The 25,608-nt window shown below is 43.8% G+C and overlaps 1 protein-coding gene and 1 long non-coding RNA gene across 3 annotated transcripts in view; one reads left to right on the top strand and one right to left on the bottom strand.

Annotated features, from left to right (window-relative positions):
* Positions 1-25,608, top strand: part of SHANK2 (SH3 and multiple ankyrin repeat domains 2) — a 283,596-nt gene that overhangs the window by 66,449 nt on the left and 191,539 nt on the right. Inside the window, exons 1-3 of one of the 2 annotated variants that reach the window (XM_071559238.1) lie at positions 13,631-13,929; positions 17,261-17,570; positions 22,386-22,555. In XM_071559238.1, the coding sequence (XP_071415339.1) occupies positions 13,893-13,929; positions 17,261-17,570; positions 22,386-22,555 (517 nt within the window). In that variant the 5' untranslated portion in view covers positions 13,631-13,892. Of the gene's footprint in view, positions 1-13,630; positions 13,930-17,260; positions 17,571-22,385; positions 22,556-25,608 lie in introns of those variants that run through there. The other variant, XM_071559239.1, reaches the window with a different exon arrangement.
* On the bottom strand, positions 5,707-13,573 carry LOC139673507 (uncharacterized). Its single transcript, XR_011698127.1, has 3 exons — positions 12,003-13,573; positions 9,541-9,746; positions 5,707-8,019 (listed from the first exon to the last, which is right to left on the bottom strand). It is a non-coding gene; the product is annotated as an uncharacterized lncRNA (long non-coding RNA).

Consider the following 25,608-nt stretch of genomic DNA (forward strand, 5'->3'; position numbering starts at 1 on the left):
CAGAGTATAGATAGATGTAAAGCTGTAAAAGCCCAGAAAATGCTCAGCAGCATAGTTGGGAGACAGCTGCTTCCCCTGTAGTGGAGAGTGACAGAGGAGATAAGGGAGATCAATTGGATTTACAAAGGGTTTCCCACCCATAATGGTCCACAGCAACATAATCCCTGATAGTTCCACTTTTTAAGGAGCACAGATGAAGGTTAAAGTCACTCAGTGAGCCTTAATTAGTGAGAATGTAAACTAAAAGCCACACTGAGACAGAGTAAGGAGATGATAAGGGGAGAGAATCTGTATTTTGTTCTTGGTGCTATTTACCTGCAGCAATACCTACTTTGAGAAAAGGCTCTCCAGTTCTGGCAGTTAATGATCAGAAAGTCTCAGGCAGTCTCTTCTAAAGAAGCCAAGCAACCTTTCAATGCTCAGCTTCTTGATTATGTAAGCTGTAAAAGGTACTAAGTCAGAGAAAACTCTGCCCGTGCCTTTAGGTAAGGGTTCCATTGGAGCACTAATTAAAATTGAGTTTATTAGTTAATATTTTGAACCTTCTCTATTAAAATATTGATGATGCCTGAAGAATGCAATGGGAGGCTTGCTGGTTGTTCTTCTGGTGGGTCTGTACTCTGGAGAGTGTAGAGATGGGAATTTTTCACTTTTCCTCCACAGACTGTTCCCCTGACTTGCTGGATCAAAGCAGCAGGAGGGTTTTCTCAGTGTTGGTGGCATTGGAACACAGGGCAGTGGGAGCAGGAATAAACTGCACTGCTCTGCACAGCTTTTGGGTAGAAATGGGATTTGTGATCACCATGAGCTGTGGAGGAGCTCCTTGGCTCCCACCTTAGCTGCCTGTGGGGGAGCAGGACAGCTCTTCCCAGCGATGGTCTCAGACAAATCCATGAACTGTGATTGTTCAAAGGAGTGGTGGAAGGACAGGAAAAATGCTTTTGAATACCTTCTGGGCTTTTATAGTGTCCTGTTCTTCTAGTTATCCCACACAGCCCTATGCCTCTTGTTCTGTGATAGGTCTCTGTCTTGCATCACTCAAACATTCCTTTATTTCTTGACAGAAAACCAGTCCCAGTAGAGTTTCACAGCACAAGACGCACCACCTTTCCTGCAACTGGGATTTGAACACTTGTGTCTTTCCTGTTACTCATTAATTAAAAGCCTGTGGATTAAGAGGTGCAGGTGTTTCAGTGTCAGAGCTCTGTGACTCTCAGTGCTGCAGGAGCTTGCTCACAGCCTTTGCTTTTTGTAGTGTTCCCTACATAAATTTAAATCACTAATTAGTCCCTCCTGCACCTTCACTCTTTACTGTACTGCTTTTGGTTGCTATATGGTTGGCTAAATCCTCATGCTGAAGTGGTGGTTGGTATTCAGAGGCTGAGCAAAATGTATTTTCACTGTATTTTCTTCCCTTCTTCCAGTCCTTCCATTTGTACTTCTTGACCTCACACGTGCCCTGTGAGTCCTATTTATTTTTCCTCCTTTTCTGCTAATAATTCCTTTGATGTTCCTTGCAGTCTCCCAACATAAAGTGAAGCATGGTCCTAGCCAGGGGGACTTAGGGGGAATAACTTCTAAATTTCTCGCCAAATTCTCAACCAGAAAAAAATATTAAAAATTCATAGATTCTTTACATCAGGTGATTCTATAAAAGTTCTCCCCTGCTTTATAAATGTCCATGTATTCTTTCTCTTGCTTCATCACCCTCCACCAGTCATCACCTTGCTGAGGGAATGGTCTTAGGCTTTCCTGGTCTCCTTTGGAGCAGAGATGTCCTGGGGACTGTGATCACCCCTCTGTTGTCCAAAGTGGTGGTTCCTCAGAAGCCAGAGCTGCTGGGCACTCCTGCAGGATTGGTGGTTCCTCAGAAGCCAGAGCTGCTGGGCACTCCTGCAGGATTGGTGGTTCCTCAGAAGCCAGAGCTGCCGGGCACTCCTGCAGGATTGGTGGTTCCTCAGAAGCCAGAGCTGCTGGGCACTCCTGCAGGATTGGTGGTTCCTCAGAAGCCAGAGCTGCTGGGCACTCCTGCAGGATTGCTGAAGCACCAGTTCCCAGTGAAACTGTGGCTGGTGTTCACTGGTGGAGCCAAGGCGGGGATATTCCCTTTGGTTTAGTTCTCTGTCACAAGTGGTAGTAAACAAAGAAGTGCTGCAAGTGCCTTGAATTTGCTTCTCAGCTGAAGCTTCCTAATGGAAGATCTGAAGTCTGTATTTTATATTACTCTCTTTTATCTGTCTTGTATATCTTTTTTCTTTTGGTACATAGCGTGTTCTCCATATGTTTGCTTTTTTTTTTGTTTGTTTGTTTATAAAGATATACAGTTTATTTTTTAAAATTCTCAGACCTGAATTGTGCCCTTGAATTTGTGAGTAAAATCATCAGCTTAATTGAGATGTAGATGATCACAGGCTGGATCCTGGATGGCTAATGCCACATGATCCTTCCTGCTGTGAAAGTGCTGGAGTAGTTACAGGTGTAACTGTGTTACCTGTGCGGGTAATACAAAGGGAGGAAGATTTCTCTCCTAAACACACACTCTGCAGTTTGCTGGAGTAGTTACAGGTGTAACTGTGTTACCTGGGCAGGTAATCTCAAAGGGAGGATGATTTCTCTCCTAAACACACACTCTGCAGTTTGCTGGAGTAGTTACAGGTGTAACTGTGTTACCTGGGCAGGTAATCTCAAAGGGAGGATGATTTCTCTCCTAAACACACACTCTGCAGTTTGCAGGAGTAGTTACAGGTGTAACTGTGTTACCTGGGCAGGTAATACAAAGGGAGGATGATTTCTCTCCTAAATACACGCTCTGCAGTTTGTTGGAGTAGTTACAGGTGTAACTGTGTTACCTGGGCAGGTAATCTCAAAGGGAGGATGATTTCTCTGCTAAACACACACTCTGCAGTTTGCTGGAGTAGTTACAGGTGTAACTGTGTTACCTGTGCAGGTAATCTCAAAGGGAGGATGATTTCTCTCCTAAACACACACTCTGCAGTTTGCAGGAGTAGTTACAGGTGAAACTGTGTTACCTGTGCAGGTAATCTCAAAGGGAGGATGATTTCTCTGCTAAACACACACTCTGCAGTTTGCTGGAGTAGTTACAGGTGTAACTGTGTTACCTGGGCAGGTAATCTCAAAGGGAGGATGATTTCTCTCCTAAACACACACTCTGCAGTTTGCTGGAGTAGTTACAGGTGTAACTGTGTTACCTGTGCAGGTAATCTCAAAGGGAGGATGATTTCTCTCCTAAACACACACTCTGCAGTTTGCTGGAGTAGTTACAGGTGTAACTGTGTTACCTGGGCAGGTAATACAAAGGGAGGATGATTTCTGTCCTAAATACACGCTCTGCAGTTGCTCCCCTCTGAAATTCCATGACTTGGTGGAGAACAACCCATACAATTTGTTTGTTTATACAATTGCTCTCCTTCCTCTGCTCCCACTCGTTTTTAGGAATGTGCATTAGTTTTATTTGCATCCTTCTTGTCCGGAAGAAAACAGAGTTATTTTGAAACTGGAATACGGAAGCCAAACCTCATTGTAGTAGTCCTGATGGCTGGGGGTGTGACTGCCAAATAATATCCAGAACACTTCTATTTTCACAGTCATGGCTTGGATGGCAGCCATGCATTTTCCACTGAATTAATGAATATCACATCTACCACTGCTGCCAGAAATATAAGAATAAATGGGAGTGCTTCTGAAAGAGTGTCTACAGAAGATTGCTCTTTGATGAGGGATTTAAAGCTTGCACCTTCTTTATTCTTTCAATTGTTTACCTGCTCTGACTTACTAACCTATATAAACAAGAGTTCTTTTACCTATTCTCATTACATAAAATCTAAACCCAGCTGCCAGTGCGAAACTCAGTCTGCAGGCAGCATCACAAAGACTGGGGAGAGGAAAAACTCTTTCCTCAACATTGTCAGACACTGTAAGGCCCTGTGATAATGTCCTGAACCAGAAGCAGGGATGGTATTGTGATAGCACTTCAATCATTAATCCACCTCAAAGACTCCTGAGTGAGCAAGGCTTCCTTTCTCAATGGGATTAACCACTGAGAACATTACAAATGCTGCCAACACCTACATATTTGTACAGAGATAACCCTGTTACAGCAGTACATGCTTTTTTTATCTTTTCTTACTTGCACCAGCGTGATTCATTAGTGGTTATTTTGGAGATGAAGAAATGTAGGCTACTAATATAATTTAAAATGCTGTTATTTTAATGACTAAGTCGTCAATGTTTTAGTTTCTATTTAACACCAAGTGTCTAAATGGAACTAAGGATAGCGAGACAATTATTAGCTTCAACTATTGGGTTTCATCTTCGAAAGATCCTGCTTAATAACATGACTTCAGAGCTTGCTATCCTCTCTTTAGGAGAGAAGATGTTTCAGGAGGTGAATGGTTGCATTGCATATCTACCATCTTCAGCGTAAAAGAAATTGGGAATTTGCAGGGAGAGACTGCTCAGGTAACCCAACTGTGGTCAAAAGTGTCACTGTGACTTAACTTGGTGCTTGGGTGCACTTTGGAACTGAGGGGATGAGAATAAGAGCAAAGGAGGAGCTTTTGAAGGTCACTTAGACTAGAAAATAGGGGTAAAATAGTGTGCAGAGGGTAACGTGGAAGCCATAGTGATGGGTCTCACTATTCACGACCTCATCGATGCTTTTGGCTGTCTCAGGTGTTATGCAGGTCTGTGGGGTGTGGATGAATTACTGGCTGCCTCTACACTCACAATCCCAATAGCTTTCTATCCTTAAATTCTCCTGGAACTGCTTGCAGATCCATGGGCTTCAGGGAGGCTGCAGAGTCAACATTTTGTTCTCTTGGTGCTGAGTTGATGGTTTTGTTGCTAATAGCTCTGCCAGATAAAACGGGCTCCTTTTGCTGCTCTGCTGTAAAATATGAAAGTGGTAATGCAAATTTTTGGTCTTTAAATACATCCCAGAGTAGTGTCTACCTGTGGGAAACAAGCAGGCAGAGTGAAAAGCTCTCCCACAGTGCTCTGGTTCCTCTGCTGGCAGTTCAAGGCCAGTTATGTCTCCTCTGGAAAGTCCTGTATTCTTTACTCACATGTGAAAAAGTTATAGTAATGTCATACTAACAGCTCAGTTGTTCCCTCCTCTCTTCACGACTGAACTTTGGCACATGGAGATTGGGTGACTTTATTCCACTCTTGTTAAGCATTTGTATTTGCAAACTCCTGGTTATCCTTCTTTCCTAGACACTGTTTCCTTGAGTCCAGCTCCTCACCCCACCCATTTGTCTTGGGTCCTAATTTTGGGTAACTTTGATTGACATGAGGTGGTATCTTCTAGAAATTTTCTCTCCTGCTGTGCCCTTATGTGCCATTGGTTTCCCCTGGCTCTGGGGCTGGGAAGGTTATCCTTAGAGAGCTGGTGATGGAAGCAGTGAAAAGCAACTGTAGCCATGAGAGGAAGGGAAAATGAAATTGCAGAGTGGCAGTGAAGGCCACCAAGATCTGAGAGCTGAAGAAGAGGAGCTGTCTTGGTTTTGAGGGGAAAAACCAAAATGTTTACTCACAAACGGAGGAGGGGATTTCTCCACATTGATCACGTCACTCTTTATCAGGTTTAAGAAAAGGAACTTCAATCAGAAAATGGATATAAGAAGGATAACTGTTCTTAACTTTTACATATATGTATTATATATATATATATATACACAGATATGTAGGTATAGATATAACTGTAAACAGACCAGAGAAAACTGCTTCCCCAACACCACAAGAAATAAAAGAGAACAACCCCCAAACCAGCAGGTTTGCTCCTGGAGAAGAGTTACACTTATGGGCAGTGTCTGTGTCACACCCCGGCTGGCTGCAGGGTGAGCTCCCGGTCCCTCTCCAGCGAGACAGACGAGCGGTGACCACTCAGACGAATTCTGTCTCTCCCTCTGTGTCCCTTGTCCCAAACGAAGAAGGAAAGCTGGAAGGGGAGATCCGCAGCGTGTCCCGGGAAGCAGCTGTGCCTTCTCTCTCCTGGGTCGCTGCTGCAGCCGGGGCGGGCAGGCCACGACACTGCAGGCGGTGGTGAGACCGGAGCGGTGACCAGGGGCCCAATCTGAACCAGGAGAACAGCCGTGGCAAGGAGAAAAGGAACCAGCTCGCCAAAGAGCAGCAGCAGCAGTGAGGAGCAGGAGAAAAACCGGCTTCTCTACCGCAGCACCCCCCCCTCCTGCGTTCAGCTAAAACATGGGAATGTCCCCAAAACCAAAAGGGACAGCCTGCCCCCCACCCAAAGGATCAGACAGCAGTTAACTACTTCTTTTGTTAACTAATGGCAGGGGCAGTTAGTGGCAGGGAGAGAATTTACAGTATAATTCCAAACTACAACAGGAGCTAAAAGAAGATGTGTTTCTGTGCTGTTTTCTTATCACTCCTGCCTTGGCCAACTCACACTTGGGCATGAACTGCAACAAAATTTGTGCAATATCCACCTCTCCCAGTAGAGTTGTCTGTATAAATTGTGCTGGACTAACACGTTACACCATTTGACCACTTTAACCACTTACCTATTTTGAAACTTCTACAAGAGTCCAACCTCCCTCCCCATGGAGAGCATTATACACTTTTCAGTTATGAAAATGGTGTGATTCTAAATAAAACTGGCATGATCCACCAACACTTTTGGAAGCACAGATGCTTTGTCCCACTATTTACTAAAGAGGTTCACACTTAGATTAAAGCAGTGAAATCAAATCACTGAATAAAGCCTGGAACACCATAATGATTTAAAGGAATTCATTGAGAGCTTCTGGTAGGAAGAAAGTTTCACAAAGGCAAAATGAAATTGTTTTCTGTACAACACCAGAGTACAGAAACGCTGTGCAACCCAGTATTGGTGCAGTTGTTTTGCTGAGCAAACAACAAGCAGGTTGTCTTTGTTCTCTGCAGCATCAGACTGCAACCCACAAATTCAAATGCTGCAACCCACAAATTCAAACACTGCAACCCACAAATTCAAATGCTGCAACCCAGAAATTCAAATGCTGCAACCCACAAATTCAAACACTGCAACCCACAAATCCAAATGCTGCCCCTGAGGCCCATCTGTGTCAGACATTGGAGGAAGGGCCAGGAATCTTTTTTTGTAGGAGCCACCAGCCGTGAAATTCTCTGAGTGACACTGGTTTTTAATTTATTTCTTTATTCAGCATAAACGCTGTGGGTTGGTGTATGCACAGCCCCCTCAAGTTAAGTGATACTTTTTCCCAACTCAATGTATACATAATGCAAAGAATGAAATTAATTTGTTGCATGCTTTGATGCTTCTGAGTGGTGCTGCATCAGGACAAGACTTTCCAGTGTATTATTAGTGGAGAAAATTGCACCATCCTTTCACCAGCTTGTTTAAAGCCCATAAGAATTTGTAGTGGCATATAATTGTATTTGATTCGTATTTTCTATCTTATTATTGGAGGTAAAAAGGATGCAGCTTCAGGGCTTCACACTTGAGTGCTTTCTGTTCAAGCTGATACTCCGAGCTGAACAGATCTTTCTTTCCAGATACTGTGCAAGTTGTTAATCTCTTGCTTCGTTGACGCTTCTAAGTTGCTGCTGGATAAAGACGAACCATTCCGGATGAGTTCTGCTTGCTGATGAAACCAGACCTTGAAATCAGCCCAATACTCCTTTGAAGCAATTAATGACAACAAGTACTTTCATGTTTTATCGACTGCAAATCAGCCATTGCCTTTTTTGAAAGGGTTCTCAATAACTGTTTGCTTTTTTTAAAAGCTTCTCTTTTTCCTTGTCTTCACAGCCAGTGGAGAGAACTCTTTGTTATGTGGTTGCACAATTTTATGGATGGCAGGCAGCGATATTCATTGGAGTTATTTGTGTTATTCAGACTGAAACTGGGTGTTGCTTTCAACCCAAATGTGCATAATAGAAATGAGGGGCTGTGAGTGCTCTGGGATTATAAAACCTGGAGAATCTCTTGTCAAGTGGCCTTCCCATTCCAGGGAGAATGCCCCGCACAAAGATCTACAGAAAATAGAGGGGTTTATCTGGACATGTTGCTGCTTTGGCAGATCTACCTGTGAGAGTGACAGTGAGCCATTCATATTTTATTCAGATAGACTCCTTGCTTCAACATTGCTGATAGATTTCAGTCATGGTTTTAAATTCCCCTTCAGCCATTGTAGCTTCCTCTCATTGTGTTTGCTTTTCTCTCTCTTCAAGCTGCTGCTTGCAAGACATCTCCCTCATTATTGGCCATTGTTCCCTCCCCTCTTCCAGCCTTTCCCACAGAACTGGAGGGTTTGATTTTCCCACCTTTCCCCTTCTGTTGCTCCCCTCTCTGCACTCCTGACCCAGATTCTTCCCCCAAGGCATCCTCTCATCCTTGGGGACAAGGTTTTATTTTGGCTCCCAGGGAAATTCTGATCTGTGTGTCTGTATCGCTGCAGGCACAGCTTCACAGATTTGCAGGTGCTGCCACACTGAGCCTGGCAATTTTTCTTCTCAAAAAGGGAAAAGCCACGAGATTCAAGCTCTTTTGGATCATAATTTCTTCTCCTATTGCCTTCTAACCTATCAAAGAAGTGTCAGACATTTGCTGTGACACATAACAAGTCTTAAGAGATACCCAGCAATTTTTTAATGTAACCTAAGTAGAAGATTCTCTGTCTCTGCTTGAGGTTGTATAAGCATCTCAAAGCAAAGCCCCAAGGTGAACATGACTCCCTTCCGCAGACACGTGCAGCTCTTGGAATGTTTTTCCTTGCATTGCTGCTATAATCTTAGTGAAGGCTTATTTATAATTACTTGAGCAAGGCAAGAAAGAAGGATTTTCATTTGCCCTGATTTTAATTTCACTTAATGTGTGACAACTATATATTCATCAACCTCCAAATTCCTTTGGAATGCACCCACAAACACACCTCAGCGGCGTTGTTATTAAAACAACTGTAACAACAGGGACTGAGTGAAGTGGAACGGGACAGCTTGGCAGTGAGTGGCCACTTCACCACATGAGAAACTGCCTGTGTTTAAATCCTCCACACCATTGTGCCTGAGCTGAGAGCCTTCCCAGCTCCGCGTGGCTGTTTTTTGAGGGAGCTGTGGGAAGCAGCTGCTCAGGAGAGCAGCGTGACAGTGCCCCTTGTCCTGGCACTGCGGCGGCAGTGCCCGGTGACGGAAAGGCTGTCTGGCACATGGCTGTGCCACTCACACTGCTATTTTTCGCTTTTCCTTCTAATTGATAACTCCTGCCATCTGTTCCTGAGCCTTCCCTCTGCTGTCCTTGCCCACACACAGTCTCCTGCCCCCGTCCCACCATTCCAGCTCAGGCTGGCTGCCCGAAGGCTGTGGGTGATATCACTGGTACCTGAGCGCTAAGAGGGTACCAATGGTGCCAACAGAGGTACCACCGAGGTTGGGGCGGCTCAGCCTCTTTGAGCATCATCTCAGCAGGCTCAGATGCTTCTCTGTGCTTCAACTGCAGCTCCCTGGGCAACCCCCCCAGATATTTTTGCAGAAAAATAAAAAAAAACACAAACCAACCTTTTGGTTTATACGTGTTTCCCTGAGGTGGATTCCTGAATGTGTTGCCACCACCTGGGTTTCTGATCAATCAATAATCTGAAGGACAGCAGCAGCTCAGGTTGGGTTCTCCCCACCACCAAGAGCCTTTATGTGCTTTGCAGTCTATATTTGAATCCCTCTTTCCTTGCCTGATTCTCCATTTGGTGGCACAGCATACGGGAAGCCTATTTTATAGTGGAGAGAAATGCATTTGTACATGCTAAGAAGTGCATTTTTAACAGAGGCTGAGATGGTAAAGGCATTTTTATATTCTGGCAAGAACTCCCAAATGGACAAAATCAGAAAAGAATAGAATCATGGCAGTCATAGCTTGTGTTCTGCCTTATCTGAGAAGCCTTTGCCCTTAGAGGTGCTGGCAGGAAGGTTAAATAGAGCTTGGGACAGATACTTTTTTGCTTTTTAAAAAGCATCCAAGTGCCTAAAAATAGATCCTCCAGAGTATGTAAGTCACTGATTTTCCATAGATTTCTAATGGGGGCTGTGGACTCCAATACCTGTAAAAATTGGGATAGTTTTGTTACAAATGTGCAAAAAATACTCATCAAAATGAACTTGAGGGCTGATATTTTCATTTCTGTTTAAGGTGCCCTTTTCTCCTCTCACATCCCCATGCAGAGCTCCCACACATTTTAGGGAGCACCTGCCAAAGATGCAGGGGAATGAGGGTTAACTCACCTCTGGGTAGAAGGTTCTTTGTGATTTTTAGATAAAGGCTGCTAATGGTTTATGACTTTTATTAACTTTTTTGTACTGATAGAGTAAAATTATTAGGTTTCTGTCCCAAGATGACAGTACCAAGACTATAGTTGTGAGGCAGAAAATCTTTCAGGAAAAAGTGGAAGCTGCTGGAATATTTTCTTTTTAAATTTTCCAACACTGTACAATTCAGGACTTCAGTGAAAAATAAACCAACTCTAATAAGCTATTAGTGAAAATGAGGAAAAACTCGAAAACTGCAGCTGCAAGCATTCACTGACTTCCTTGATTATCTTATTTTTCCAGCATACAATAGTGGTTATTGCAGGAGGCTCTGCCATGTAGGAAGAAATCATATTTCCTGTGTTGGGGAAGAGACAGACAATTAAATGGAATCAAATGCTCACTCATCAGGTGATATCTCTGCTGGTGTAGGGTGGAAGGAGTTCCCCCAATTTCCATGGAACTCAATAATTTCAAGTGACTTTGATATTGTTTTATGCTCTTATAACACTGGTTAGAAGGTTCTGGATGAATCTAGAGGCTTCTAATCAGTGTTATAAAAGCATAAATGATGAAATGATACAGCCCTTGCAAGAATCTAATAAAAATCCCCCCCCCCCCCCCCGTGAGTGATTTTGACTGACTGCAGTTGCCTGTCTGTTTTTATTTTACTGTATATGAACAGACATGGTGAGCACCATTGGGTTAACCCAGGGATTAAAGCCTTGGGCTCTCACTGCTTTGAGCCCCTGACCCTCAAAAAAGAAAAAAAAAAAGGTTCCAGTAATACTCATCATTCTTTTGTCCTTTGCAGCTCCAAATATAATCAGGGGGATTGGGTGAAGATTTTAGAAAATGGAAAGCACAAAACTTGTCATTCCAAATAGTGGCACAGTTCTGGTGTAGCAGTTCTTGTTCTGGAAATTACATTGGTTCTTCTGGGGAGCTAATTAATGCACATATTTGTAAGTTAATGAATAGAAGTTCCAAGTGATTCTTTAGGAAGCTTTGCATCTCTTTAAAGTTTAGAAGAAGGTTCTTCCTGTCAAATAAAGATGTTTGATGCTGTGTCCAACATTTCCCCTGGCAAGATTTCCACCTGCTAAGGATAGTTGCTTTTAAAAATAAATTGAACCAAACCGAAAAATTTTATTAGAGAAATACTCCTTTCTTTATAAATTTGACACTGGAATGTTAAATTTTAAGCAATTCATTTATGCTTACTAATTTTGTCAGTGCTATGTTAACTATGAGATCGTTATGCATAAAGGCATTAAATCCATTTAAGTAATTTATTTTCTGTCTTGAAGCAGTTTTCTCAGTAAGAAACTCCTCTAATTTTCAAAATAGCTGCATTAAGGGTGATCAGAGAAGCCTGAAATGGAATAAATATTTATTAACTGTTATATAGTTTATGTTATTTAGGGCAATTTTTTAATGTAGGTTACTCTTTTTTTTTTAGACAGCAAATACCCTGTTCTTTGGAATCTTTGTATCTTAGATTTAACTGGATATGCTTAAAATTTGTGTCACTTTTAGCACCTCCCCCTGCTTTCTGTCTGCCTGCTCTTCCTCTGGAAGCACATTTGCACTGCCTGGCACAGCTAGAGAGTTATTCTTTTTAAATTAGTACTTTAAAATCTTCATCTTGTATTTTCTGGCATCTGCGCTGAATTTAGCAAAAGAGCTTCATTTTTTTTTGTTTATTTTGTATTTATTACCGTGTGCAAAAAGAAATTCTCTTTTATCCCAGTGCAATGTAAAGGGAAGGGAAAATAATTGTGCTTGTAATTTCTGGTTCAGGTTGGAACTTGCACCATGGCGAGACATTGTGTGTAGTGGCAGGTTCCTAACACTGGCACCAGATGAAGCTTGGGGGGACTTGGACAGCTCCTCAAACTGCTGCTTTGGAATATTTCAGGGAGCTGGGAAATAAGGAAGGGAAGAGGGAAAAGGAAAGAATGAGGGGTAAGGGAATAAAGAGGGGAGAGGAGGTAAAGGGGAAAACGAATAAATAGGGGAAAGGGAATAAAGAGGGAAAGGAAATATAGAAGGGAAATGCAATAAAGGGGGGAAGGGAATATAGAGGGGAAAGGGAATAGAGAGGGGAAAGGAAATACAGAGGGGAAAGGAAATACAAAAGGGAAAGGCAATATAGAGTGGAAAGGAGTCACAGAAGGGAAAGACAATATAGAGGGGAAAGGAAATATAGATGAGAAAGGCAAAAAAGGGGAGAAAGGGAATAAAGAAGGAAAAGGAATAAAGAGGGGAAAGGAAATAGAGAGGGGAAGGGAATATAGAGCGGAAAGGGAATAAAGAGGGAAAGGAAAGAGGGGAAGGGAAGGAAAGAGGAGAAGGGAAAGAGAGGAGAAGGAAAAGAAAGAAAGAGGGGAAAGTTAATAGCAGAAAGGAAATAGGCAAAAGGAAATAGGTAGTAAAATGAAATAGATGGTAAAAATCGAGTAAACAGCAAATGAGCAGCAAATACATTTGCAAGAAACAAATAAACAGCAACAAGCAAGTAAACAGTACAATCCGCTGCGCAGCGAGTCAGCTGTGCGAGTTCAGAGCTGAACGCTCTTCCCAGCAGCTCCCAGTGCCCACAGCTCCCAGGGCCCAGCGGCTCCCAGTGCCCACAGTACCCAGCAGCTCCCAGTGCCCACAGCTCCCATTGCCCAGCGGCTCCCAGTGCCTAAAAACTCCCAATACCCAGCAGCTCCCAGTGCCCACAGCTCCCAGTACCCAGCAGCTCCCAGTGCCCACAGCTCCCAATACCCAGCAGCTCCCAGTACCCAGCAGCTCCCAGTGCCCACAGCTCCCAATACCCAGCAGCTCCCAGTACCCAGCAGCTCCCACCGCCCAGCGGCTCCCAGTGCCCAGCGGCTCCCAGTGCCTAACAGCTCCCAAACCCCCGCAGCTCCCAGTGCCCAGGCTGTCTCGTGCCCAGCGGCTCCCAGTGCCCAGGCTTTCCCATGCCCAGCACCTCCCAGCGCCGTGCCCACCATCTCCCAGCACCGTGCCCACCATCTCCCAGCGCCGTGCCCAGCATCTCCCAGCGCCGTGCCCAGCATCTCCCAGCGCCGTGCCCAGCATCTCCCAGCGCCGTGCCCACCTCCGAGCCGGGCGGCAGTGTGTGTGTGTGTGCGACCCCGGGCGCATCCCGAGCCGCGCTCCTCACACCCGCGGGCCCGAGAGGAGCGGGATCAGCCCCGTCTGCGGGGCCGTGGCGGCGGCAGGTTGGTTCACATGACTGCTGCTGGCGGAGACAGCAAGAGCTGGGGTTTTTTTTTCCTTTTCCTTTTTTTTTTTTTTTTTTGTGAGCAGCTCCAGTCTGTGCACAGTTGGCTCGCGACTGACAGACAGAATGTGGGGTGGGCTTTGCCACCAGAACGCTGAGTACTGCATGCCCCGCGATGCTTCCACAGTGCCCAGAAACCTGCTGCTTATGTCAGGGTGCAGCCAGCCTCAACACGTAGAAATTGGGTAGCTCAACCTTTTTTATATTTCATTTTTTTATTATCCTTTTTTATTTTATTTTTTTTTTATTTTGCCTCTTTCTTCCCAGCAAAGGTTATATAATGAGGGGATTGCTGCTAAAGTAAAAAGGGAAAATGAAGTCTTTGTTAAATGCCTTCACAAAGAAAGAAGGTAAGCAATGAAAACAGAACACTTTGATGTTTCAGACCGGTGTTTTCTTGTGTACATTGGCTATGATGGGCTGAGTGATTCGATAATTAATCAATTCCTGCGATTTCTTTTTCAAAATTATTTGATGTTAGACAGTCCATTTAGGCGAGTGGTTCTTAAACTGGATGTGACTTTGTTCCTTTTAGGATTCTCTCTGAAGAACCAAGTAGTCCTAGAAATGTTTTTGCTCTCTGAGAAATGCATTTGGAACCACGGAAGGATTTTCCAGGGTGAATTTTGTCAGTGAATGGTGCTGAATTGCCCCTTCAGATGTATGAAGTGCCAGGAATAGAACTCAGAGTGCTGGAGGAAAGATTATGTGGTGCTTTCAAGGATGCTTTTAGGGATGATAAATTTAAACTTTAGGGGCATGTAATTAGTTCAGGCATTTTCATGTCATTTTATATCAAGTGTTTTTCCCAGACAAGTTTTGCAACAGTTAGACTTACAGTCCTGAACATGGGGAAAATATTAGGGAAAACCAGTCTCCAACAGGGATTAAAGCATGGATATTTTCATTTAATCATATTGTGTTGAAGTTATTTTTTTTAAATTATGAAAATAATATAAATCATGCCAATAAGAAGCAGCTAAAAAAATATCCACCCACTTACAGTTTGCAGATTGCTGGGGACAAGAAACAGTTGGGTGGAATATTATTCACTTCAGGCATGGAAATGCTTATTTTTAACTCTTTCTGTAAAATATTTGTGTTAGACACGTGTCAATTGGTGTCATTAGTTGTCCCTTTCCCTGTTTATTTTCTGTAGTAAGGGCTAATTTTGCTCATAGTTCTCTTCTTAAGAATGGAACATTAATAGCAAAGCAAAAACTAAACTCTTAAATGGGTAAAATCCTTCTAGGACCTGTAAGGGGAAAAGGAAGGATTTCCCTTAGTATGAATGTGCTCAGCAGCTCTCTGTCCATCCTGTCACCCTGCCCCTCGTGCTCCCTCCCCTCCCACCAGAAGATATCCCACCAGCCTCTGCAGAGCCACATAAATAGCCACAAAACATGGGCAATATTTCGTTTTATGGATCTGTGGCTGGGCATGCTGCTTGGGTGGCACCTTCTTAAGTTCATAGAAAATTAAAACCTAAGGGTCAGACCCAGTTTTTACTGAATCCAAGACAAACTTTGATGACCTCAAGGGAGCAGGATTAGACCTTCAGGTAGAAAATGTGTCAAACATTCCCTATATTCAGTTTTGTGTGGTTTCTCCTTGACTGAATTCTGCTTTATTGTATCTGGGAGATATCCTTATCTTCAATGATATAATTTCTAGAGTCGTATTCCAAATGTCAAAACCAGATGAATGCAAAAAATTCACATCCCTGTCCCCTACATCAATATAAGGATATGTAGGTGCCAATTTGGGAAAGAAATGCTGCGAGTTTTCTGTGAGGTGACACTACCCAGGGCTCTCGGTGTGACATCTGAGGCACTCAGGTGCTCTCAGTGACATACTCAGCTGCTTTGAAACCTTGAAAAAGCCTGAAATGTGAAAAACTGGAAATGTCATGAAGATTATACAGATTTCTGCCACTTCCCATCATAATATTGGACTTCTCTGTTTTATCCCCTATCAGCTTCTAAAGACTATTTCCCTTATTTCAAAGGAAATATGGAATTGAAGCCCTTTCTCCCTTTCTCTTGTTTGGTTGCTCTGATGTTGTTGAGTTGTTTACTAGAGAAAGTTTTAGCTCATTAGAAACACAAAGAATGTTATTTTAAAATATTCAGAATTGTAGTCAATCATAAACTGATTCTGGTGAAAATTATATAAACAATTCTTCTACTTGCAGTTCCACATCTATTTTATGCTAGAAATATGCTCTCAGTTTTGCTCTGAAACCTTAAATTTTGCTTTGCTCTCTCAATTAAAGGCTCTATTTCAAGGCAGGACAGATTGATTCCTATGTATATTCATATTTATGTGAATTTATTTACTTGCACTGTATGACAGACATTCTTATTCTGGTTTTTGTGTGGTTTTGAAGGGTATTGAATGAGTAGATATTTCTGTCACTTCATAAATGGCACTTACTGGCACTTTAGACATGTAGGATGGTATTTTGTGGAGCTTCTTTCCCTATTTAAATAGATTTTTTTTTTTTTTGAGAATCACAACAGCTCAGTGAAGTCCTCAGAATAACGCCTGGTTGCTTTTTGTGAGTTACACTACTCTGACTTCTTACGTGTAATTCTGTGTACTTTGGCTCCAGCCCTGTGATCCCATGAGCTCCACTGAGATCAGTTAATGAGGGGAGTTGCAACAGTGGGGACCGAGGCAAGCAAGTGGGGAAAATCCTTTATTACCTTATGCTAGGGTAGGAAATTCCATTACACCTGTGGTAGCTGAGTGCCTTTTTATTGGGGAATGTGCCTTTTTATTAGGGAATTTTCCTTTTTATTAGGGAGTTTTCCTTTCTATTAGGGAATTTGCCTTTTAAGCCACACTTGGAGCAGACTGACCCACTACAGGCAGAAAAGGAGGGCTGGAAAGCGCTGTGTGCTAATGTACCAGGAACAGGCTGAGGGCATGGCCCCTCTGCTCTGTGGCAGATTTTCCTGCCCTTGCCTCGTTTCCTGTTGTGGCTGTTCCATGACCAAGTGCTGGCAGCGTTAGGGGCAGCCGTGCCCTCCCTGGGACGGTGTATTCCCCCTGGGCAATGTGCCCTATATACAACAGTGAGAGAAGGAGTGGGAAAGCCCAGATTAGAAGGAGGGGAGCACCGAGGGACCACAGCACTGTAATAGAGTTCTGCCAGGAGAGGAAGCCATGGCCTCAATTTTTAACCTGGAAGATGGGGATAAGGTGACTGCTAGCACTACATATTTCAGGTTAGGCCGGGTGCTGTGATGGGCCAGTTTGGGTGCCAGCTGGGGCAAGGGAGGGACAAACTCCAGCCTCAGAAGTTCTGCTGGTCAGCTCTGCTCTGTGCCTTTCTGCTCAAATGTGGAGGCATAGCACAAAAATGAATTTTCTGAGCCGCAAGCTTGGCAATAATGAGGTGTTTCCCATTTCCTAGACCATAGTTCAAGCTGTTCAGCTCACTCATGCCACTGGTGTTACCTAACTATTCATCCAAGCCAGTAAACAGGTTAATGTTACTCTGTTGTTTTTGATAATGTTTTGAGGATAATGAGTTCGATCAGCTCTGCTGGCAAGGTAGTTTTTGTCCCTGCACAAGAAACAATGCCATATGTTGCTGGATCTTTTTATGTGGTGGTAAACACATCTGAGTGGTGAAATCATCTGAGCTTACCCTGAATGCCTTTCTTCACACAGTGCCCTTCAGGGAGGCTCCCACCTACTCCAACCGAAGGCGGAGACCTCCGAGCACCTTGGCAGCGCCTCGGATCCTGCTGCGCTCCAACAGCGACAACAACCTAAACATCAACAGCTTCCCTGAGTGGTCAGCGTCCTCGTCTGCCTCCTCCCACCGCAGCCTTTCCCCCCATCTGCTCCAACAGATGCAGAGTAACCCCAATGGCACTGTGAAAACTGTGGGGAGCTACACGCCATCCTCGCGGAGCCGCTCGCCGTCCCTCAACAGGCTGGGGGATGATGCCAAGCGGCAACAGCACAGGCACATCAGGTGACTCTCTGGCTATCTGAGACCTTCCTAAAGTCATTGTGCTGCATTGCCATGGGGTTTGTGTTATTTGTATGCCTGCTTTGCACTCTGTGTAATATGTAGGTATTAAATCTCAGCACAGTGGACCATGTCCAAGTGTGGAAGCCCCAGACAAAGGCAGCTGTTTTCTCACAGGGCTGCAGCAGCCAGGCAGGCTTTAGAGTTCAGCAGAGCTCACAGTGACTTAACACAGGGTTTGCACCTCCAAATCCAGGTGCTATCTTTAAAGATCTTTTAATAGTTGAAATAAGGATTGGGTTGAACAGCAAAGTAAACTGTTTCTGAGTATCTGTCATGCCTGGAACCCATGCTGGAGCTGCTCATGTGTAATGGAGGAGAGAATGCTGAAATTCTCCCTTCTGTAGAAGGCTGCAGGCTGGCCTAGAGCAGAGGAGGCTTCTTGAAGTGGTGGTGACAGATGTCATGGGCTTCCTTCCCTATTATCTGTGCTGCAGGGCTTGCACTACCTATGGCTTTGCTGCTCTTCCTTTCCTCTTGTGTTACAAATGTGATTTAGTAGGCACTCTACACAAATATCCTACTGCCATGTCCCACTGGAGAGCAAATCCTGACTAATTAGAATGATGGATGTCTTGTAAGTGATATAATAAAACAGAGGACTGGCTCTGAGTTTGAACACACGTGGGGGCTGAGCTTGGGGAAGCCATTGCCCTGTGAAGAGGCAGTTGCAGCTTCACTTTGAGGAGGACTCAGGAACTCCATCTGCCAAGCATGCAAGAGATTGAGCTGCACCAGGAGGAGGGGCTGAAATGCCAAGAAGAAGGAAGGGATCAGAGCTGAGCACTGATGGAGAGAGCTAGAGCTTACATGTTTGCACCAAACACAATTAACTCACCAGGCTCTTAAAATATCAGGCTTTGTCTGTCTTGTTTCCTAATATAAAAATTTCCTCCCTCCCTACCTGTGATTAACGATAGGCAAAAACTCATTTGGGTGTAAACTGGGTGGCATTTCCTCCCAGAGCCCAGGATCAGCTTCAAACCAGTCTGCAATGAGTGGTTAAACAATAACTGGGTGAAGAGGTAGCCATGAGGTGCTTTTCAGAAAATAAGCTTTCATCTTCCACTGCATTCCACTGGTGCCACCAGAGTGGGAGGGTTTACCTCAGAGTCAGTGATTATTTTAGCTGGAAGGGACAAAAAGAGTTTTTTCATCAGTATTCCTAGGACAACACACTTGAAATTCTTGGAGGCAGGGGCAACAACTGGAAATTTTTTTTGACTGTGCTGGTTTAAAGATAAACCGGCAGGAGAAACAGACCCACCACAAGAGAGATTATAAATCAGAGTTACAATTTAATGAAAGATATTACCATAAATACACTGACACAAAGAGAAATTGCTTTCAACTCACAAAACCCAGCAGTATAACCCAGTGTCCTGGGGCACAAACCCAAAGGGGTTTGTTTGCCCTTGTGCTGAGACCCGTGTGGTCCCCCCAAGTCCAAAGCAAAAGGAAGTGAAAAACCTGTTGGTGCAGGTGAGGGCTGTAGTCTGGTCGAGAGTGGTGGTCTCCTCCTGTTGAGGTCCTGCTGCTCCTCTGGATCCAACAAGAGGTTCCCAAGGTCTTCTTACGCACCACTTTTGTACCCTCAGGGAGCACCCAGTCCCTCCCCCAGGGCGGGGACTCACACAATGTGTGATTAACTCTGGGAGTCAGGGGGTATTGTTGAACCATTGATGGCCCATTAGCAGCCATGCCCCCCTCTCCCCCTCCCGCCCAGCTGGGTGTGAAGGTGCAGACAACTCCCTGGGCAGCTGCTGCTAATGGTCCATTGTTCTTGGGAAATGAATAGAGGGGGTAGAATACACAGCTTTGATCACCCCCACACAGTGATAACTGGTCCCACCAGCTGAACTAGGACATTGACTGAGCAGAACATTGCTTTGACTTCGTTCAGCCACTTTCCTCTTCCCTTTCTGGATTATTGAGGATAGAAATTTAAAGCCTGAGAGTTTGTGGAAATAAAATTTTGGCCTTTCTCTTAGTCCACCAGTATCACAACTACTGAGTTTCCTGTGTACCATCAAAGCTTGTTTTAGAGACATCCAGAGTATGGGCAAGTACTGAGAAGAGAACTGGAGGCTCTTTAAATTTAAAGACAACTAAAAGGATTTTATATATAATTTTTCCTGCATATAATGCCTTTTCTTGCCACAGGCCCATTTTGCAGGCATGAATGGCACCCTGAATGACCCTTCCCTCACAGATTTTGTTGAGCTAAATGACCACCTACTTACAGTCAGCCAAATGTGGGAATTGTTGCTGACTCTAATATTTGCAGATAACATTCTCTGCAAGAGACTAAAAAGCCCTTTTTGACATAGCAGTAGATTGGATTGTGGAGCAGAAGAAGCCAGAAGGGGTAGGATAATGGAGAAGCTCAGAGTTTGACAAAGGGTTTGTGGGGTTTGTGTTGGGAAGACTTGCTGGAAAGTGGTGCTGGAAGGGGTTCATGTGATCCTTGCAGCCTGTGTGGCTCAGGTCTGTTATCTTCTCAAATGGCAAGAGGAGAGATTTAGATTAGATATTGGGAAGAAATCCTTCCCTGTGAGGGTGGGCAGGCTCTGGCACAGGTTGCCCACAGAAGCGGTGGCTGCCCCATCCCTGGAAGTGTCCAAGGTCAGGTTGGATGCGGCTTGGAGCAACCTGGGATAGTGGAAGGTGTCCCTGCCCATAGTGGGAGGGTTGGAAATGTCCTGGAAGTGTCCAAAGCCAGGTTGGACAGGACTTGGAGTAACCTGGGATAGTGGAAGGTGTCCCTGCCCATGGTGGGAGGGTTGCACTGTTACCATCTTTAAGATCCTTTCCAACCCAAACTGTTCTATGATTCTCAAGAGGCTTTTCATAGCAAACTGGCTGTCTTTGGGGCTGGAGAGGCAAAGGAGTGGACACCTTTCCTGTGGAATTTGTCCCACAATGATTAGTAAATGAGGTGCCAATGCAGCCTCAGCCAGGATGGCCACCTTCTTCTGGGAGAGAGGGAAAACATGGCCACACATCTTGTGACATCTCTGCACTCTCCTCCTACTCCTCCTGCCATGGGACTTGGGCTTGGAGCCCAAGCTGGGGCAAAGGAGGGACATGAAAGATCTTTGATTTTAAAAACTCCTCCACCCCACTTTGCAGCCCTGGTTTCCATCAGTGAGCCTGTTGCAGGAGAAGTTCTGCATTCATTGTGTGGGTTAAATGTGTCATTTCCCTTTCCTCCTTCAGTAAGAGAGAAAATGAATGTATCTTCTGTGGCAGCAGCTGAAGGAGATGCTGGGAGATAACATTGTGAAGAGCTGCTACCAGACAGGCAGAAACACAGCTTGATGCAAGTGCAAATCGGATGTGGAGCAACAGTTTATAGATCTGCAGTTTTTTTATGGGGATGACTCTTTCTTCACTTCCAAGGGAGAAGGAACAGAGCAAAAGAACTGAAACCTGAACGTCATCTTTGCCAATCTTTCTTTAAACAACTGTGAGACTTGGCTGAGGTTTCTGATGCAAAATCCTTCCCAGGAGTTCCCTTATAAACTAAGGATCATTATTAGCACCTCTTCACAGCAGTGGAAGAACAGAAGGAGGTGAAAGGGGATGCTGTTCCAAACTGTGAAGAAGTTACTGTAGGAAAATGGAAGTGTTCCTGATAGGAAGGATTCACTGTGTTTGGGTTCTCACCACAAAACTTCTTCTGGACCTGTTGACTTATTGAGTCCTATTTTGGTAGGAGATTGGTTAAAAAACAAAAAAAAGGGGTGAAACCCCAGCAAACTCCAGCTCTTGTAATTTGTTTTACTTAAAGCACTTGGAGGTATTTTCTTACAAGAAAGGAAGTAGAGTGTTACAGTGCTAAATCACCATTAAATCATCCTTCTTCCTTTGGTATCCTACCTTTTCCCTATAAATCTTTATTAATGTTCTTCTTTCTCCTTAATATTTCCTGGGTTTAGACCTCAAGTTTTAATGCTTTTTTCTTATTCAGTTGAATAGTAGTGTACTGCACGTTTGTTACGGTACCTCCTATGCCTTTTGTACCCTCTTTAATATTTGCCTCTTCCTCTTTTCATAAATTTTTGACAGCTCACTTATTTTTCCAGAGGTTTGGTAATGATCTTATGCATTTTCACCACCTTTTAATCATTTCTTCCTACCCCCTAAGTGTGTTGGTTGATGAGCTGTGGCTCGTTCTGAAGTCATGGAGCGAGTTAGTTATCGCCATGAAGAAGAAATGGTATTTTGGAGAATGTTTGCCATAAGCACCATGCTTTGTGCAGATCTAAATTTACCTCCAGGCCTAGGAGTGAGGAACTAACTTGCTTTTTCAGTCCATTTAGTTAATAATTTAGTTTTCTCCCCACGTTACAAAGAGAGCCATTCCTGACAATAACTGTAAATAATGATGTTTGAAAGTCCTTCTGACAAACTGAGGTGCTGGTAATGTACAATTTGCATATAAATTTTAAATTCCCTTGGGGTCTGACAATGTGCAAGCTTGATATGCAGAAAAACTCAAAACTTCTTTGTTAGGTGTTTTCTTGGTTGTTATGGTCAGGCAAGTATCAATTGTGTTTTGTCTTGAAAGTCTTCAACCACTAAAACTTCTGGTTTGGGATGAAAACTATGTGTTTTTTTTCTGCAGGGTTAGATGATTTACTGGGAGACACTTCTGTCCTTCACTGCTTAATTGAATCCTGGTAATGTGACCATAGATGGTTGACTCTGCCATGTTGAAATCAGCTGGTGATGTTGTTCCATTTCCATTGCCAGTGCCATCTACAGTCCTGGTGCCAACAAGGACCCTCTGTCTGCCTTGGACTATCAGGGGCCCAAGAGGAAGCTCTACAGTGCTGTGCCTGGGAGGCTCTTTGTTGTTGTCAAGCCATATCAGCCTCAGGGGGAAGGGGAGATTCACCTGCACAAAGGAGACAGAGTCAAAGGTGAGTGTCTGATTGATTTTGGAAAAACAGTTTTCTTCTTCTGGATGGGTATTTTATATCAAAATTCTGTGTTAGGGAAGGAAGTAACCTGTTCAGTGGAAGTGCTTTTGTGTATTTGTTTCTTTAGAGGGTATTTTGCCTCTAGCTCTGTTTTGGAAGTGTTTTGGAACAAATGCATATTTTGCTACAATTTTAACTTCAAAGCATTAAAAACCAGAAGTTTGTGCAGTAATAGCAGCATTGTCTAGCACATAATTCAGTGTCCTAAATAAAAGTGGTAAGCAGCTGCAAATTTTCTTGCAATGGAAACAGTCTATCTCACAAAGGAAAACTTCTAATACCTCCTCCCTTGAGCCTTCAAACAGTAGTTGGAAAAAAAAATAGGGAGCCATTAGAAGGTATTTTTGCACATTTATTTTTGGATGAAGTGTTTGTGGGTTTAATAACTTTTGTTACCTCAGAAGGTGTTGGACAGAACTCTGAAGAACTCTGCATTTAAAGATGTGACATAGGCAAGATTCATTTCAAACGGGAGGATGAAGGAGGTTGAACTTAGGAGGGTCTGTAGGGCTGAAGAGATAGTTTTGCTGCTCTCAAGATTGTTCCCTGATCAGATGGGAAGTAGTGATTACAATTCCCCAATTCATGGCTAGAGTCGAGTAGAAGGCAAACTCTGAGCTTGTGGAATTGCTTGGAAACACCAAATATCAAATTTGACAACTTTGCCTGTTTGGGAACCAGCTTTGGTAATGCAGAATAACTTCCTAAAAGCCTTCAGGTGTCAAAAGCCTGGGTGTGATGTAGAGAAAGGTAAAGCTCCATTATGAGCAAGTGTCATGCAACAATGTAAAGCAAATTAAAAGCAAATGTGATGTTTCTGTACCACTCCAGAAAAATATTGTCTTCGGGGCTAGAATGGGAAGGCTGCTCTATGGAGTCTGGAAAGGTGGAGAAACTAATCAGTTGGGCAAAATTCCTGTTGATGGAGAGAAAAAAAGCAGTTGGGAAAGATTCCTGTTGGTGGAGAAACAAATCAGTTGGGCAAAATTCCTGTTGGTGGAGAAACAAATCAGTTGGGAAAGATTTCTGTTGATCAGGTGCATGAAAATGAAAAAAAAAAGTTGCATATAGTAGAAAACAAAAGATTAAAAAAAAAGGAGACCTAAGCACACCCCAGAATTCTTTGCTTATTCATAATCTCCCCAGATTTGATGATAGTGGGAAAAACTGCAGGGACCTACAAGGAATGGATTTTTGGGGGCCATGAGTAGTAGGAAATAATTTTCTCAGTGTTGACAGAGATCTAGAAGTGTCAAAAGACAAAGTGTGAGTGTTGCTGAGCACCATCATCTCTCCTTTGGGGGATGTTGTACACAGACATGTTTGAGTGACTTGTTGGCTTTAAAAATATAGGAATATTTTGGTTTATGTAGAGCATGTAAGACCAACATAGATCCTTCTCATCAGAACAAGACAACAGCCACTCTGGGCAGTTCTGCAGAGAGACAAGACATGCTGAATTTTCAGAGTCATTCACTATCTGGCTGCTGGTTTGTCACTGGGATTTGAGACTATCACATCCCCAAACACCCCAAGAAGAAGGGATTTGAATTTCAGTGAGGAGTTGAATGTTTTTTAAAAGGTTAATTTAGGACCCTTTGGTTCTAAGTTATTATGACAATAATTGGAAAACACTGCAAGAGTCTGGATTTGCAAGAAGAAATTAGTCCACTTTCCAAATTTCCTTGCCATGTCATGATCTAAGTGTGGGGGCACTGACCAATGGGCATCAAAATGCTGAAATACAACATGAGGTTGTGGCTGGGCTTTTGTATTTCTGTGGAAGATGTAAGTCCTGACAATAACTGTAATTATTGCTGTTAGCAAAAGGGGGACATGCCCATCCAACAGCAAATCATCCCTGCAGGGGTTATTTTTTCAGCTTCAAGAATGTGATTTGCACCCAGAGTTAAGGTCTATGTTTGTTTTAAATCATTTTAGAGAACTTTGCTGCAGTGAAGCCTAGTGAGGTTTCTGCAGTTGTCACATTGCTTTTAGGGGCAGTTTGGAGAAAGAACAAGAGTACAGAGGAATTGTCAGTGTTATTCCTTGGGATTAAATCTCTTGAAATATTATTTTATGCTGTTTGCACAGCAGGGCTGGGACACTGTGTGACACTCCCAGGGCTGTCAAAGGAAGAACTTCCAGAACAAGATCAAATCCCATTTTGTGTTGCCATGTCAATGGCTCCTCAGTTGCTGTAAAAAATATGTCAGAATGAACACAGCAAGGTCATGTAGAGAACAAAGAGTCCAGGGAAAAAGACAGTGGTGCTTTAAAAAAGTGTCAGTTGTGTAACACCGGTGAAGAAGCCACTCAAACTCAGTATTTGTGCCAAAAATCCAGGGCCAGTTAAACCTGGATCCATGTCCCTGTTTCAGTAAAATTCTAATTATTTATAGAGAGTAAGTGTAGGGATAGGACAAGGGGGATTGCCTTTAAACTGAAATATGGCAGATTTAGACTAGATTTTGGGAAGAAATTCACCCCTGTGAGGGTGGGCAGGCCCTGGCACAGGTTGGGCAGAGAAACTGTGGCTGCCACATCCCTGGGAGTGTCCGAGGCCAGGTTGGACAGGGCTTGGAGCAACCTGGGCTGCTGGAAGGTGTCCCTGCCCAGGGCAGGGCGTGGCACTGGGTGATCTTGAAGGTCTCTTCCCACCCAAACCATTCCAGGATTCTATGACTTAAAAACCATTACTCAGTGAGAGTGTGATGGGCTCCCTCTCCACCATCCCAAAGCACAGGCAGCAGCACAGGCAGCAGCACACCTCATCCTCAGCACTTCTTGTGTGCCCTGTGAGTGCTGGAACTAGCAGGAGGTCCTACTTTTATTCTCCTTCTGAGCAGAAATTCCACTTTGTACTGGATGCATTTACTGATTTCTTTTTTACTCAGCAAGACCAGGATCCAGTCAGCTTCTGCCTGTTTGGGGTTTAGAAACTTGCTGGGTGTGGTGCTTGGAGAAAATGAAAGAACATTAAACTCCATGGA

Source organism: Pithys albifrons, chromosome 6 (genome assembly GCF_047495875.1).
Source record: "Pithys albifrons albifrons isolate INPA30051 chromosome 6, PitAlb_v1, whole genome shotgun sequence".
NCBI lineage: Eukaryota > Metazoa > Chordata > Aves > Passeriformes > Thamnophilidae > Pithys > Pithys albifrons.